The following is a 17,851-nucleotide window of genomic DNA, read 5'->3' as shown; positions in this document are numbered from 1 at the left end:
AGTCGTTAAATTTATTATATGTGATAATAATTTCATGTAATATAATATATATTATGCTTTTATCTTGTTCTTATTCAGATCTTTGAACTATTGGCGTACGGATTACGCTAATATGATAAATGGCACAGGTACGATAGTTTCTAGCTGAATGTTAAATTGATTTTACACTTTCATCATTATGAATATTCGAATAGCGTTTTCATATCTCATGTACAGCTTATAAACTTGATTATCTCCTAATCAACTCTTAAAATATGCACACTAACAGCTGTTAAAAAAACTTAAATTTTCAAGTTGATATTTAAATTTCCCGAACTTAGCATGTAAATTTCCTAATGTCAGTCAGTCAGCTACAACGTAGGACCAAACGCATCTATACATCGGTCCAAGTTGCTACACCTCATTACCACAACACGATGAACAAAAAATCCGTAGAAATAGTTAATTCAATGGTAGTAACATATGAAAGAAAGATTGCATATAATGATATAATATAGGAAGAAAGAATCAGTTCGTAGAAAAAAGAATATAAAGCAATTTTAATCTCATGGTCTAAAGGAAGATAGAAAGTGTATACACCTATGTCATTGTGATCGATTCTGAGCTATTTCACTCAGAGTCACCAACGATTGGTTACGATAGTCGCGCGGATCTCAACAAAGTAATGACTTCAAGGAATGATGTCACATTTTTGTTTGGCCGCCCCTAACTTTCAACCGTTTCCTACACTAATAATACCCTAATGCCTTACGCCTGTTACTCTTCGTGGAAGAACATAGGCCGCCCATCAGCATTCTCGATCGAACTCTATCCTGGGCAATCCTTTCCAGTTGTTTCCATCCTTTTGCTGTGTGCTTCCAATTCTATACACTCTCCGGCCTTCCTCCACCTGTGACTCTTCTATGGTTAGTGCCGGTCCCAAATCCGAGTAAAGGAGAGTTGGGCATGAAGTCAGTAACCCCATCCCGTACAATACAACCTTGCTAAAGAATGCTAACTAGAATAAACATATGAAACCTAATGCCTACTGAGATGCTTAATTTGAAAGCAAAGAGCAGTAAGCGGACGAGCTTGGTAAACATGGTGAATCATTTTAATCATAGATAAAGCGTCGTCAACTGAGATGAACAAAATATGTTTAAATATCTAGTGCCACTATTTTCCCTGGCGCATTATGTCAGTTACCACAAAAGTAGGTCATATAACTGATAATTCTTCTAATTGATTTACCATAACAGCTAGGATTGTGACTTAATTTTATCTGTCTGATGAATATTGAGAATTTTGAAACTGGAGAACGAAATTTCTCAATTGTTTCCTATATCAAATATTACTACTACTAATTTTTTTTACTTTCAGATGGGAGTGTTGTACGGCCAGGATTACAAATGTCTTCTCGAATATCCTTTTTTGTGCCAGATTTCTGCAGATCCTTTCATTCAGATGCTGTGGGTTGGGCGACTGCAACTCATGACAGTAGTGTACATGTAAGTATCGGTATCTAATAATTACACGAGTAGAATATCAGATATACTGAAAAGTATCCAATAATTCTCGTATTTGTTTCTACTTGTGTGTATTCTATTATTTTCTCTAATATCCTAACTAAAATAAAAATCGTTTTTCCCACAGCCCTTTCGCACTTTGTTACGGAGACAATTATATATTTCATTGTCTTAACACCGTTGTAGGAATGTGTCTTCGGCGTCTATTTGTGAGTTAACAGAGAAAATACATTTCAAAATTTAGAAATTTAGTATACAGGTAATCACTTATGATCTAAATTAAATGAATGGATACCACAACAAAACTGATAAATTTTAAATTCTGTCCTGTGTACCTACGACGACTGATTATCTGCTTCTAATAGGGTGTTAGAAAGTAATCTTTAGTTCTCAATGAAGACCTTAATTTGTGTTCCTATTATGTTTCAATCTCAGATAGCTAAAATTAGCCACATTAATGAATACTTTACATTTTCCTGTTAACATTGACCGAGTGTGTGCTACGCATGTGCTAATAACACTGCTAAGTGTTCTATGTTATATTACTCAGCATAAAAGACATTTCAACTCAGTCAAAATAGAATAACTGTTTTGTTGTTTCCTTGCCTCATCCTAGACTCTTTGTCAACGAGGCGACAAATGATTGTGTAAAAAGAAAAGGAATGTGTATCGCAAGAACATTTAACATTTAAACACTCTTTTAACTTTTCAGAGAAATGATAAAACAGAATCATGTAAAACCTTTTGCGTGAACTTAAGTTGTTCCACACAAAGTGTCAATGAAGATTGGTAGACATTTTGAATTTGACTTGACGATAAATCTGACAAATTACAAACATACTTAATATAGTAGGGTGGTTAAGGATGTTTTTCGAATGTTTAACTCAAACTACCAAATCTTATAGAAACTTGAACTAAATGGTTTTAGAAATTCAATATTCAAAAGTGTTTATTTTGTGCATATTGCTGATCAAATAGAAAGAGAATGTAAATGCTGTTTCCTTAACAGTCTGTTATCATTAAATTCAAAAAGACAAATAACTAGAACCTCTTACAAATTTTGTTGGTTAACTGTTTACACTGAATTCGCTTGACTGTCAGACTATAATATAGTACAACTTGAATTTTTTAGATTTATTCATTCAAAACTTCGTTTTGCTTATACTATAGGATAGATATCGTTTTTAATGAGATCCTTAAGATTTTCCATGAGCCGTTATCTCTAGTTATTGGGTCACTAATCAACTAGACTATTTTATGCGCTTACACATACACACACGTAATATCTATGGCTTAGTGTAGCGAATCGGTCAATCGTGGTTACTGAATTTCATTGATTTATTTTTTATATTTATCTCAGTCATTGGATTTATTTGCTGCTATATTGATGTTTTACTTAAATGGTTCACACTCCCACACTGGGATCATTTATACAGTGACGTGAGAATGCAGGGTAAAAGGGAATTTTCGGAGACCAAAGCAAATGCGAATTGGTAAATATTTCTGTGATGATGATAACATTTTGTCTATTTCATCAGACTATTTAGAGTTGCGTAATCGAATTTAGGGTTTATCATTTTAATCATTCATATTCCGTATTTATGTTGGAGAAAATAAATCGTTTACACACTACAGTATATCATCAAATGATTGTAACAGAATTAGTGTTTAAATGGGAATCATATGTCCATAAATAATTGCTACTTTTGTTCATTAAGATACCTGATTTTTTTCTAAAGCGTGTGTATTTTTTTTAATGACTTGTATCGACAGTTCATATTTTAATTCATTTTCATTTTATAAAGGTTCTCACTGATGGTGTTACAAGTTATATATATATATATATATATATATATATATATATATATATATATATATACTGCTAGTTAGTGGATGAAATCCATAGCCTTAAAATGAAAATGATATTCAGTGAGATATTTGAATTAGTTCCTAGTGTGGATTATATGTGTTTGGCGAATATTATAACCTTGTAGAGTGACTCCTCAGCGTTTCATGATAAGCATGTGAAGTTACATGAAACCATGACTAGTCATCAGAATTTCGTGACAAAGCTTCGATAGGCTGAATAAATCAATTCGCTTGTGCTGAACCGGCTTGTTAGAATAAAGAAGTGAGAATAAAGTACTTTTCCTAATCTGAATTATCATCTTTATGTTTGGAAATTTTCTCAGTATTGGAAGTTTTAAATTGCATGTAAATTAGCAGGCATTTATTTTACTGCAGTCGACTTAGAAATCTATCATCATGCAACATATATAGGGATTTGTTTTTATTTCTTTACCTCCACGTAAACGTCATCTGCGATATACATTTTATTGGATCTTGATTTTACTTTTATCACTCCTGGGCTCTACATTTCACATTGTTGTTGGGATCCGTATACTAGATATAGTAAATATCTATTATTACTATTGTCACTTAAAATATTACTAAAAGTACTTACAAAACAAGAAATGCATTATTGTTAGTTCACATATGTCTTTTTTTCGTTTCCAGCTACTTAGATTTGCGTCCCATCCCGAACAATCACAGAACGCCACTGTTAATCCGCTGAATGCTGCATTCTGTCCGAAGAAGAAGGCCGGCCCAGACTGTCCTCCAACAGGAATGATACCTTTGTCACCTTGCTCGAACCCTAAGATTTCGGTCCCTATATTTGCTTGCCAGCCACATTTCTTGGGAGCTGATCCAAGTATTCGGGCAGCTATGGATGGGATAAGAAAACCTGATGAAAAGCTTGATTCTACTGTATTACTTATTGAGCCTGTGAGTGACATATGTTGATATTTCGTTTTACTAGTTAACTACTTGAACTGATCTTCAAACTGTATAACTCACTGATTGACTTATTCTTCCTGGTTTGCCTTAAATTCATTTTCTTAAATTACCATTCTCCTATACTGTACTAGTGCTAGGTTGAGAATGACGAAATTCATTTTATGTTTTAATATCTATAAACAACTAAAATGTTAATAAACATGTTCTGTCTAGAAGCAGTTCACATTTGTCACAATTTACGATAGTTCATACAGAGTATTTCACCTGTTACTCGTCTGCTTTCCTAATTTTCTCGCTCATATTAACTGATACCTTGTGATAAAAACAGACTTTGCCTGATCGTGTTCTTCGTTTTGGCGTTGGCTGTTTACAGTTCGCAGCTCTTATTTCCAATTTTGATACTATCTCAGTTAAGGAAGGTGCTTTCATTATAGTTTGGTTGATATATTACTGTGTTCGTATAGTTTTAGAATCTTTAGTTACGTGGCAGTTAGTTGCGTTCTAGGTTTTTGAAGACGATCATTATTGGTATAATTAGAACCAAATAAAGCTTAAATACTCTTCCCAATAAGTCATTTGTGTGCTCACTGATGCTTAGCTTGCGAGACTAATTCTTCCTTATATTAGATGGTGGTTGGAGGTAGTCGACAGTGGTCTTTAGTGCTGTTAGAGGTATGAGGGCGGTTATCACTTCCCGGTTGCCCACACCGTGGAAGGGTTGTTCTGGAGGTACCTGAAAAGGAAATTGGATTAAAGGTGGTCTTAGTGACCTGAGAGCGTGACCGCAGTGCCCAAGAGACAACTGCTTGAGGTCGGTCACACACGACCTTGTTATGGGTAATTTTTGTGTTAGCTCCGTACTTATTGAGACCTTACCTCCGGAGACGGATATCCGTGGGATAAGGCGAGGTGTGCATTTGTAGGGTCGACCTTTTCTAACCCCACCCCTCCTTGTGGGAAGGCAGCATCGCTGTCATGTTGGTTGTCTGAAGGAAACACCTTACTGCTGTCACACCTCTGTACAGTCAGCAGTACGACTTCGCCTTCGGACCTTGGGTTTGTTGCTTTTAGTCTTACCGCTCTTCAACCGACCTGTCTGACATGGTAGGACCTTGAGGAACGGTTGTTCCAGCCAGTATAGCTCGGTTGCTTCATTACGATAGGCAAGCCCGACCACCACGTCAAGGTAGCAACAACGGTCGGGAGGTAGTCGACAGGAAACCCTGGACCCGGGTTTCGTGCTACTTGGCATTTGTCAGCAAGGTGTACCTGTAATCTTGAGGGAACTGGTGCTCCCTGGCGGATTCGATCTCGTGTCACCCAGTTTCACAGTCAGAGACGTTACCACTGAGTTATCCGAGCCGCGACCGACCTCCTGTAGGAATGAGATGTAATCACAATTGATTGATCACTGGGTGGCGATCAATATCATGCGTGTCTAGTCCTCAGTGTCGAGTCACCTAGACTGGTGGCCACATTGCAACATGATCGATAGCATTCGATCTGCACTAATAAGGACTAGACACGCATGACATTGATCGCCACCCAGTGACCAATCAATTGTGATCTTCCTCATATATTTACAGATGTCTGAAATTTATCGCTATCCATTACAGTCGACTTATTGAGTATAATAGTCATGTCTCAACCAATCATTATCAAAACCTATTAAGTATATGTTATTTTTTCTACCTGGTTATGATGTTTTATTATAAGTATTACATAATTAGGGTTGACATTGTAAGTTCTTTGATTCGAAGTTTACATATCCAGTTATTTTGTAAATCAGAAATTTACCATAAATTGGTAACATGTGATAGTTTTCCTATTTTTTGAGATATTCACACTTCATGATAAATAGACATACATATTGTTCCTGCTACAATATAAGACCTAAATTGAAATTATTTTAATAAGTATGTAAACATTATGTTTATTCTTTTTGCTTTTTCTTAATACACCATAGAATACTGGATTTGTATTGGAAGCTTTTAAAAAGGTTCAGATTAATGCATACATTGAAAACGATGGCGGTTTGTAAGTTATTTTTAGTCATATTAAGAAAACTATAATGCTTTTTCTTTCATACACTACTTATTTTCAATAAAATTTGTTTGAATATAATTAATTAAAAGTCTCATTTTCAAACTTCATGCTTAAATATCATTTACTTCTAGACTGAAGTCCATTACGCTAAGTAATTAATATGACTGGGTTATGCACCGAAATACATAAAATCCTGGAGAAATGTAAATTTACATATGGTTTGGGCGTAATCTTGGTCTATTTTGTGGTGCACTTTCAACTTTAAAAGTGCAATATAATGATAAAAATTTACTTTTAATGCACCCTTTCTAAATATTTGGTCTACTGTTTCATCATGGCCAACTGTCTGTAGATATTGTTTGTTAAAGTGCTAAATGAATTCTTGATTAGTATTTAAGTACTTAGTTGATAGGTATTTAACCATATTAATATCCATCAGTCTAGTTTTCGCCAATTACAGGTCTCTGTATTTTCTTCCATCAACCTATGACTTGCTGTGAAGAGTGTCATTATTGATGTCTCATGACGTTCATCAACCAAGCACTGTTTTTGCTTATTTGATTCGGATTTCCGTTTGGACTTTATATAAAATACGATGTTTTCCAATATAAGCGTGAAAAAAGTTGTATACTTTTTGTGTGGCATGTAGAAAATCCGTTATCGAATTAAAACCTATTTAACAAGATATAAACATTTATCAAAAATTTGAAACAGTTCGAAAAGCCAGGTAACTAAATTCTGTTAAATATAACACAACAAGACTACATGACGGTTACAACCCAGTAGTTAACATAACCAGATATACGATTCTACAGAACAACTAATAAAATCAACATGATTTGTCTGTCCAGAGATTAGAATAAGCTCATATGGCGTTATGATGCAAATGTCACCACAAAACTGCGTTGATTTTCAGAACAGTTGCAATACTAAAATCATGGCTTCGGTTAACAGATTACTCATTCTCTCCATATTTCGCTTCTGTCCAGGTGTTTACATATTTCCTCAAATTTAGATTTCTTTTAATTCTAAAGGATAAGACTGATGGATGTTGTGCTTTTTACTTTTGATTTTTGTGTAGGAATGAAGTATACCAAGATATGGCAGGACCATATTTCTTCCCCTTAGCTTGGTTCACTGAGGTACGTGATGATAGGAATGAAGATTTTCAATAGTTATTTTGGTGATGCAATATTCGTTATCACTTGTAATTTCTTAAAATTATTTTTATCATCCTGCTTTCAATAAATCAAGTAGTTCGATCACCTAGATATATTCGCTTGTTGGTTACCACAATTTCATAAGAAACGCATTAAGACAGTTTTCTCTTGATCAGTTTTCTACTCAAAACACAAAATTTACTAGTAACTGGTTTCTATATCCTACTAGAAAACGTTCGTTTTTTTATATAAGCGGCCTTCTTACATGTAATCCAGGATCGCGCTCCATTTAAGGTTTTAAAGTAAAGTTTTACTAAACCTAATTAGTCCAATCGTTGTGTTTTCAACTGAGTAAAACGTTTTCACATAGTCGTTACTGGTGGTTTATTTTTTTCCTTGACGTTTTTATAGTCATTATAAAGGTGATTAAAAAAATGGGATATTGAAACATAACAATAGGTTCGAACATTTATTAAACGACGAGTTTCCATTACTGTTAAATACATCGGATGTAATTAGGAAATACAATGTTCACTAATTTTCAGCATTAACTATCCAAACAAAAAAATTTTATTTTCATATGAATATGCCCTTCTAAATCAACCAAACAGTCAATTCAATAACACAAAACATAAATGATCAATAGCTCCCTTCACTTATTTATTTATCGAAACAAGTTTGTGGAACATTGTCATAATTTACGTACTTAGGCCTGTTACTGCCGACCTACCATCTCCACCTAGCTCTGTCCTGGGATGATCTTAGTAATTTTTCCAATGTCTCTTCATTCTTATGATGTCTGCCCCTATATTTCGGTACAATGTGTTCTTATTTAGAATGTTAGAACATGGATATGTCCTTATGAAAGCCTGTAACATCCTACGAAATCGATCTCTATCATCTTCGTCGCTGTCATTAGTGGGTACGTAGCACTGGATGACAGACATCGTAACCCCTCAATTCTCCACTTTTAAAGATACTTTGATGATCCTAAAGTCGTGATTTATTATTGTTTTTGTCTGGACTTTGTCCGATGAGTTCCACTTGTTTGAAACACAGTCAGATTGCATCTCCTCATTTGTACTGCTGTTTGAGTGAGCTTCCCTGTCACCTACAATGTGTGGAAATTTCACATGCTTGTGCTAATTGTGGTTGTGGTTGTCAGAAGTGTGGTCGGTCTGCTGACTTCTGAAGAATGTTGGTCTCCATCATGTGAGGTATGATAAGCCGTTCAGTTGTTAGAAGAGAGGTTGAATTGTTCAGATGATTATTTGTGATTAGGTTTTTTTGTCGAGTTTCCCTTTTCGGAGGATATGTTGGTAATCCTACACTCAACCTTTTCAACTACTGGGGTTTAGAAGCGGCAGTAACTCTAGAGTGACTACAGGTGGGTGTGAATTATTTTATCCATACATCTACTTGAAATTTAAATCATATTTTTTCACACATTCTTTTTTGCTTTTGGAATTATATTCAGAGTTTACGGCTATGTTGTTACTGTTTTGCTTTCAGTTTGCAGTGGCTGACAAAAAGGCGTTAAGTAAAATATCAAACTATATTCTTAAGCCTAAGAAAATAATACCTATTGTTTTATCAACTGTCGGTTCACTTGCACTTATATCAGCCGTCATTTTGATAGCAGTTCTATTAAAGCGTTATAAATTAACAAAAACTGATAGTGCTTCTATTCACGGTCAAGCTGAATCTACATTCATGCCAACAGATTCTGGGTTATGTAATAAAACAGATGAAAGCCCATTTGATCAATGGACTGTTAAACCTTCACCAGAACACGAATCTTTTCAGGTAAGTTAGCATGATATATTAAACGCTATTTAGTCAAGTAATTTGAATTAGTCAGTTGCAGATACTTCGTTACTTTTATGTCACTTCATTTTCTCATCAGTTCTACAAACCTCACCCAGTAATTATTTGTTTCTGAGTAAAGTGTATATATCAGTTCCTAATTATAGATCAATTCACTATTCATCAATTCAAGTATTTTATAGTAACATTTAGTGTACATCTGTGCAACTGATTTAGAAGAAATATGTACTATTACGTGATAATTTGTTATATCATTGTACCCATCGCAAATCCAAACCCTAGTTCTTCATTGATCTTGCCTACGTCATTTATACATTTTTTGTTTGTGGTCAACCGAATATTGGTCCATCAATTTTGTCTAAATTGCAACCAAGTCACAATTCTATATGCCTAATCATATCTATGCACATTGTACCAGGTTCTACGTTGCTTATGATTTATTGACATAAGTATTGATTATTTATGGAAAGTATATATAGTCAAGTTCATACTATAAACGGAACATCCAAGTAACTGAAAAGAAATAATAATAATAAATTCAGGATTGTAATGTATTTCAGCAGATTTTCGAAATACTCTTCTTAATCATTTTGAAGTAAGATTCCTGTCAAGCAACTATTGATGGCATTCATTATACTCTGATTGATATAATAAACCCTATGATAGTTTGTACACCAACAATATGTAAAAGTTTAAATAGTGACGTCTGAGGAAGCTTGAGTTTATTTGACTTCTATATATATTTATTATCACACGCTGCACATTTACGCGATTATAGGAAGAGGTTATCGACTGCCTGCAATCTCCTCCAGACAGAATACTTATAACTTCTCTGTAATACGTAAGCGAATTTGACACTACAATTTTTTATTAACGAATAAACCTTGCATAAAGTTGTCGAATCACACTCTTTCAATAACTGGGCGACAACATTATTTGCGTTAAACAATCACCCTTTTGGTGGAAGTAAGGTTCTTTCTGCTACTTAACTAACAATACCAATATCTGTTCGCTTGAACATGTCGTATTATTTGTCTTCTTTAAGTACGTTTCTGTTATTATAGACAATTCATTCTTATCTTTCATCAATCTATTGGTGCGTGGTAAAACGTTTCTTGGTTAATATATACCTAACCGGTGTGCTTATGTTCCAGGTTTTCCTGTCCCCAACTCAATTTGATCCGTGATTTTTCTATAAAAAAATTTTATTCGGTGTAATAAACCACTTTCTTTGTCTGTTGATTGTTCTTCTCCTAATCCAAAAGTAGATGGATAACTATATACCAAAAAACAATAAATAACTAATGATAATAGGTTTCTACCAATTTATTAAGTCCATTCCATTTTTTTCTGTAAATAAATATATACATATACATAACAATGCAATTAATCTTAATGGATGATAATTCCTGGGCCTATAATCGATGAAAAAAAATTTTTTTTTAAATTATTATTTTCATTATTGTCACAAAATTACTTTATTGTAAGGTATGAATAGTTGCTGTTCAATATCCATAAAGTTGATTTTCAGTAACATTGAATCGAGCTTAGTGATGTTACCTGTAAACTTAATGGCTAAGTACCGCGATTCATTCATTGAGTAGCGTACAACGTATGGTTTTGTTTGGTCAAATGATCGTAGCCAATTGTAAATATAATCTGTGGACAATCTCCCCCATGTGAATAGCCGATCCGGACAAAATAAACTTAAGCATACAACTATTTGATTGATCAACTTCTTCACCATGTCTACTTAAAGTTGGTAACAGTTTAATTATCAAATTTAAATATCTGTTCATCTTTCTGAAAATTCCAGTAGTATTTCTATACCTCTAAATGAGCATACGTTACAGCTTGATAAACTTTTATTTCATTGTTTTTTTGCTGTGCTCTTAAACCAAGTTTTTACCGTTGATTTTGTATATAATCACAAGTAAAAGATTCAATTATCTCGATCCAAGTTAGGATCTTTTTTTTATATGTCTGGTTTACTTTGTTAATATGGTGTTATTAAGTAAATCTTGATTGGAATGCTAACCTTTTTAATCTCATTAGTACATATCTAATGTCAAGCCTCTAATTGTATGTGACATCAAATGTATTTTAAGACATTCAGGCATCATTTCAAAAGGTTTCTGCTGTATGTTTATTCACTCCACATTGTGTTACGTTTGTCATGCATTAACGAATATCAAGTGATTTAATTCTATCGATATTTATATGAAATTTCAATGAATGCAGCAGGTATTATACACACTTATGATAAGTTCAGGACCGTCAATCTAAATCAAATCGTATATTAATACTAGGTTATTATTTTCGCTTTGTATTATCTCTTTAATCCTTCACTAACCGCTACGATCAAAGGAATTTTAGGCATCAGATAAATAAAGGTTTCTTCAACCTGCTATACATCAACATTATGTTTGATTGTTCACATTTCAAAGGGAAATTTCACTTATGTTATTGATAAATATTTGAGAAAACCACTCACTATTGCCTTTTACTTAACATGGTATTTATTTTAAATTACGAAACCTTAACAGTAAGCAATATCATATTTTATCCCAATGTAGCTCTAGGGAGGTGTTCTAAAAGTAGACCATCTGTTGGACATCTTTTGAGTTGAATTCCTTCATGTACGTAACAAAGGCATTTAATAATAACGACTGAAGATATTGTCGTACGTTTTACTGTATGTGGTTCTCAAATATGCACTTTCGCCTTGATGATATCAGTGTCGTTTTATGCATATGTTAATAAGTTTATTAAACTTATCATCCCTGCACTGTTACATATATTTAAATTCTTATTTCCATTTTAACATCTTTGTTGGGTGTGTGGATTATTTTTACTGCCTACAGGTTAGAACTTTAATAATGATGTGTTTTAAAAGGTCAGTATTATACTAGGACTATAAAGTAGTGCTCAATTTTATAAACAGAAGTAAAAGAAATGGAACTTTGTAATGAGATGCGAATACTTACACAGGTAGAATTCTACTGAGCTACACCCAAATCATATTTAAATGCTTTCATCACTTCATTTGATAATTCAGACATTTAATGGGGTTTAATCTTTTGTGTTAATTACATTCTAGATACCTACACAAAATAAATAAATGTCGTTTTGTTTTAATCTACAGTCAATTATTACTTTTCACATAAATATTCCATGAAGGACACAATAATCAACCTAACATTCTTGTAATCGCCCCAATTCTTATAGTTTAGCATTTCTCATTTCGTTAATTTTTTATCCTACTCAGATTTGTTAACAAACTAACTGAATCTTTTGTTTGAAGCTAAGTTCTCTTTGTATCTGCCCACTTAAAAAAGTGCTTGACCACTTCATCAAGAATGTTTCAATAGTTTCCCAAACTATCATTTTCTTTTATGTCAAAAAGTTCGACAGTTTCATTTTTGTATAATACACAATTTTACTCGCCCTCTATCCTTCTTTCACCAGAAATATACTACAATAACTACCCTCTTAGTTAAGATTGATTTACGAGTTTGTTAATCCAATCTTAATTTAATTGATATAAATATAAATTATTACTGCTCGAAATCCATTCTTAGTATCATTTCTATTTAAAAATGGAAATTTGGAAATTTTTTCAATCTTGAAAGCATTAAGGAAGTAACACTGGTCAACATTATGCTCAATTGAATCTTCTATTATTCTTTATATTCATCTCTGTTTTTACTGCTTTCAACTAGTTTGATATAACTTGCTTATTCTTTCTTGTAGAATATGAAAAAGAGTGAACCTCAACATTTCTTTATTCAAATCGGCTTGCTCGCTCCATGTATATATTTAATAATTCTTTTGTAACGTTATCATCATATTTCCATCTCTTTTATGTTTTACTAGGTTATCGAATCAAAACCTTTGCTCAAACCTAGTGATACAGGTGGAAAAATAGTTGTCTGATTTATTTATCCTCGTTGCTGTCAATTCGTCTGTTAGTCCCCCAGCTACATATAAATGGTGCTCACTGTTTTCGCGAAACCAATCGAAGTATTTTTTTATCAAAACAAAGGAATATGAAATGATCCGATTTCATTCTTCTTCTTCTTCTATTGTAGTGCTTCCCGTAACCTTATCCCAGTGCTCATTGAAATTTATTTCTACATTACACTGTTTATTTCAAATGTATAATACAATAACCATATCCTAAACTTTTAAAATTTAGAAACCAGTCCGCTGACTATTCGTACCTTCTTCTCTCCAAGAAATGTAACCAATCTGTTTGTTGATTTTCTTCTCGCCTTTGAGCTTTTTAAGGCTCAATGCTTAAAGCTTATTTAGGTGCTTCCTTTTTTAGCCTATATTAGATTTGCTGTATGCATACGATTATATATGTACTTTATGTCATAATGGATCTTTAACTGCAACCGGATGTTTTTGATATTTTCTCCCTATCAAAACTCTATTCTATCTAAGCATAATTTTCGCTCGGATCATGCTTTTCAACTTCCTTCTACATTGTATTCAAAAAGTTACTCCGTTTATTCTTTCTAAGAATATGGTAACTCTAATTTTGGTTTGCGAATCAAGTAATTAGATTATATATTTTTGTTATTTCTGTTCACAATTTGTTGTATTCTCCTTATTCATATTAGTACTTTACTCCTCATGCCGATTCACCCACTGTGTCCTATCTATCGTTTTTACAAATACTGCCTTTTGTTTGTATTCGCCGCTTTAATTAGCATTTGTTATATTATAAAAAATCTTGTTTTTTTATTTTCAACAACTCAATACAAAATAGAGGTATTGGATTTCAATGATATTTTCAAACGTTTGATGTAGTTGATATCAATTTTCTCTATGGTATTTGTGTAGGCAGTATAGTGTTCAAGCACTACAGCGATGTGATAGGTGTTTTGATAGCTGTTTAAGTGAACTTAGTTACATTTTAGTAACTGTGTAAGGCGATAAATGCACAAAATTTCTGCCCACATGCATATAATATTCAAATGTGTAGGTTGGAATATGATTCGTGTATGCTCTGTGTTTGTCAAAAGGAAAGTTTCTATTTTGCTTAATTTTCTGTATTTAAAAAATTGTCTCGTTTATTTAAAAAGCAGACGTCGGTGAAATTACTGAAAGTGTATAAGATGTGCTTAATGAATCATAAATCATAACACCGATTTGTTGGAAACGGAAAGATACTTCATGATCTTTTACTCCATAGATTGCGAGGATGGTTTTAATACTGATTATTTAATCCCACCTTTTTTATTCAAATAATGACACTTCGTTATCCAAGCATAGTATCTACAATACAGTGCGTCAGATTGGGAGTTTTCTACAGGAACTTATTTACATTATGTTATATAGTGTTTGGTGATATAAACGTCAGATTGTGTTATCAACACACCATAAGTCGTAAACAATTCATGACTTAAACAGGGTTGTATTTACGCTACTCATAATGTAATCGTTGCTTGAAAACTCTATGAATGTTTCCTCTCTACTTATTTTATTATATCTTCTCCTTCGATTAAAAATGTTTGAGTTGTATTCTAAGTGCTATCGTTGTTTTGATCAACTTGACATTTTATTACGATGATGGTATTTGTCGCAAGTTACTGACCCAAATAAATGTTCAAAATAAAGCGGTTCAAAAAGTTTAAACCTTGACTAAGTAATTCATCACGGAGAGCTTGTCAGCACCATAGCTGAAAAGCTAGAAAACAGTTCATTTTATAACTCTTCCTGTTAAAAAATTCCTTTTTTTAATGAAAATTATTGCTTCTTCATGTGTTCTCAATAGAGTAGTAACTAAATCATTTCATGATCATGTAATGTATACAAGTTTAAAACGCTTCAAAACTGAATTATATTTTGATTAGATTTGGTTATTTACTTATTCTCTGAATAAGCGACTTGCATTCAGCCACGAATTTACAGAAATTCATTTTTCTACTCGTTAGGATATTTACTAATTTGTCTTTATTTTTACTAATAGCAGTGAATAGTTTGTTCCTGTTAGTTGACTTCAGTTTATGGCAAAGCTATCATGACAAATTATCTAAAGTAGTGTACTCTATCACATGTTTGTTCATCGGTTATAAATAGTGTTTACTTATTACCATTTAGAGTAAAGTAGAAATGAAATCTTTATATTCATTCAATTCCACCTCTAAATACTTAGTTTATTGTATTTTCGAAAACTATAAACACTAAATATCAAGGTATGAATAAGGTAATATAGTCTAATCATTAAATATAGCAAGATTTTAAAATAAATTAATGAAAACAGTATATTATAACTTTCAGTGAGCACAATTGGTTGCTTTGACGGTACACTAATAATTTAACTGAATTTATCAGTTCATGCGAAAACCATTGAACAAGGCTGAGAAAAGATTCTCTATGAGATTTTGTAAAAGTGATTGGATTCTTGGTTAATATTTCAGGATGAGAAACATACTAGAGTCACCAAATTTAAGTTACGTTTCGGGGATATTTGTTATCAAGTACTTTGATAACTATTTATATATCATACAGAAGGAGAGTATAATCAAGTTTTCTTAGTCACTAAGAAATTGTACTTGTTTCCCAGTCCAAATTTTTTTATTGATCTATTAATTTTAGCCTAATCATTAATAACTTCATATTGATTGCTCTTTTCAATGTATGCTCTTATCAGAATTATTTGATATAACTATGTATTATACTGAATAGTCATTTTGATAAACATTATCTCAAATAAATAACATGAATTGAAAGAGAACTAAAAATTAATTATTGGGTACACCGTCTCAAAAACCGCTACAACAGTTCATATACAGCAAACTAACATTCATAAACCCTTATGACAGGCAATTTATTTAATGTGTTATGGAAAACAATGGATGTTTGGCATTGATCGTCGTTCATAATTCGATGTTATCGGTGAGAAAACACAGCAGTTTTCAAGTGAATTGAGTACCTGGATTCTTTTGGGCACCACTGACGTTTATGAACTAAACTAGTTCAATCACAAGATGTTTTGAGCATTTGCATCACTCATTAGTAGATTATTTAAGCTGGATACCAGGGGTATACACAGGTGCACATAATATTGGTTTGTGTTGAACAGTAGGTCGAATTTCGGGTTTATGATACGTGGGTGGGTATTACACTGACAAAAATCATATTCATACCCATAGTAGTTTAGTTAACGATCAAGGGCACTTACATTTAACTCATTTGAGAGGACAGACCATATCGAAAAGTTTTAATGTCAACATATAATTAGATTTTTCTTTTCAACTATTAACCTGATATTAATAGACTTCTATCCTTGCATCTTGGTATGTGTGATATATAGTTCCACTGAACAATCAAAACGGAAAAGTCTTTGGTTTATCAAGATAGACATATTAATTAAAAAAAGAGAATAAACTAAACTAATTTAAATGTCAAACTTTTCTTCATGGCTCAGGGTCATTACGTTTCTTGTTTACAAAATATGAAAATATTACCATTTAGATATCCACCTTGTACAGACAATTGCTGTGTTTGTATCAGTTTTCATCTTGGTCTGATTTTTCTATTTCATGTTTACTTAGTTTAGTCATGTGATAAATAATTTGAAGAGTTATTATGAAAATAACTTTCTTTGTCATGGTCATATAACTACTAAACTAAGTTTCTGTCTTAAGCTTCATGAAATGATAGTTCTTTCTTAATGGTGGAAAAATATCATAATTCAGAAGATAAGGTTGGTAATGTATGTTCTTCATCATCTATTCTTTGATTATTAAAAAGGCCAAAACACCTAGGTGCAAAGATTCATTGTGAGATCATATCTCATATAAAGATCTAGAAAAAACGTATATTTTTTGTTGACAAAATATGTAGATTTTAGAACTATTTGAAGGACTGTCATTAGGTAAATAAATTTTCCGTTCTATGAACGACTTAGAAAATGTAAACTATTTTTCTGTATGAACATAATACGTGTATGCTCTACAAAACAGAATGATGAATACTAACCATTTGGTTGCAATTAATGGCAATAAACTAATTACAACTTGATGACCAAATGGATAATATTCTCTGGATCAGTTGAGTTTCACTTTTAAAATTAGGAACATTGAGAAAACTTCTAATGATAGAGACTAGGACACAAAAAACATGAAGAATTTCTACGATTTCAAAAATGTTATTCCTTTTTCCAACGAGGAAATCAGTAAATAAGTATAAAATTGGGCTGATTGTATGGATTTTATTGAAAATGTTTAGCAGCGACCCCATTTATAAAATTCACACATTAATATTCGAAAATAAATACATTGTCTTTACGTCAGATCGGGTAATCCTATCTTCTAACGGGAATAATTTTTGATGCAAAATAAATGGGATATAGCTAGTAATAGGAGCCGGTGCATGTGATTCGTCGTATTTGGAGCTCGTCAGCTGAATTGAAATAATATTCTATTATCACAGCTCGTAAACGTTAAAAACGATCAGTATTATTGTAATAAGAAGGCCTGGTTTATCCTTATTCGCTTT

At 32.6% G+C, this 17,851-nt stretch overlaps 1 protein-coding gene across 1 annotated transcript in view; it reads left to right on the top strand.

The window, feature by feature from the left end:
* The window catches only part of SCARB2_2 (scavenger receptor class B member), a 34,482-nt gene extending 19,538 nt beyond the window's left edge, over positions 1-14,944 (top strand). The window contains exons 8-14 of the mRNA XM_051211160.1: positions 79-128; positions 1,360-1,487; positions 4,023-4,292; positions 6,271-6,341; positions 7,432-7,492; positions 9,023-9,316; positions 13,214-14,944. Coding sequence (XP_051071196.1) covers positions 79-128; positions 1,360-1,487; positions 4,023-4,292; positions 6,271-6,341; positions 7,432-7,492; positions 9,023-9,316; positions 13,214-13,273 — 934 coding nt within the window. The 3' untranslated portion in view covers positions 13,274-14,944. The remainder of the gene's footprint in view (positions 1-78; positions 129-1,359; positions 1,488-4,022; positions 4,293-6,270; positions 6,342-7,431; positions 7,493-9,022; positions 9,317-13,213) is intronic.
* The last annotated feature ends 2,907 nt before the right edge of the window (positions 14,945-17,851 follow it).

This window comes from Schistosoma haematobium, chromosome ZW (genome assembly GCF_000699445.3).
Source record: "Schistosoma haematobium chromosome ZW, whole genome shotgun sequence".
NCBI lineage: Eukaryota > Metazoa > Platyhelminthes > Trematoda > Strigeidida > Schistosomatidae > Schistosoma > Schistosoma haematobium.
The sequence above is the reverse complement of the archived record's forward strand: the minus strand, read 5'-3'. Positions and strand labels throughout refer to the sequence as shown.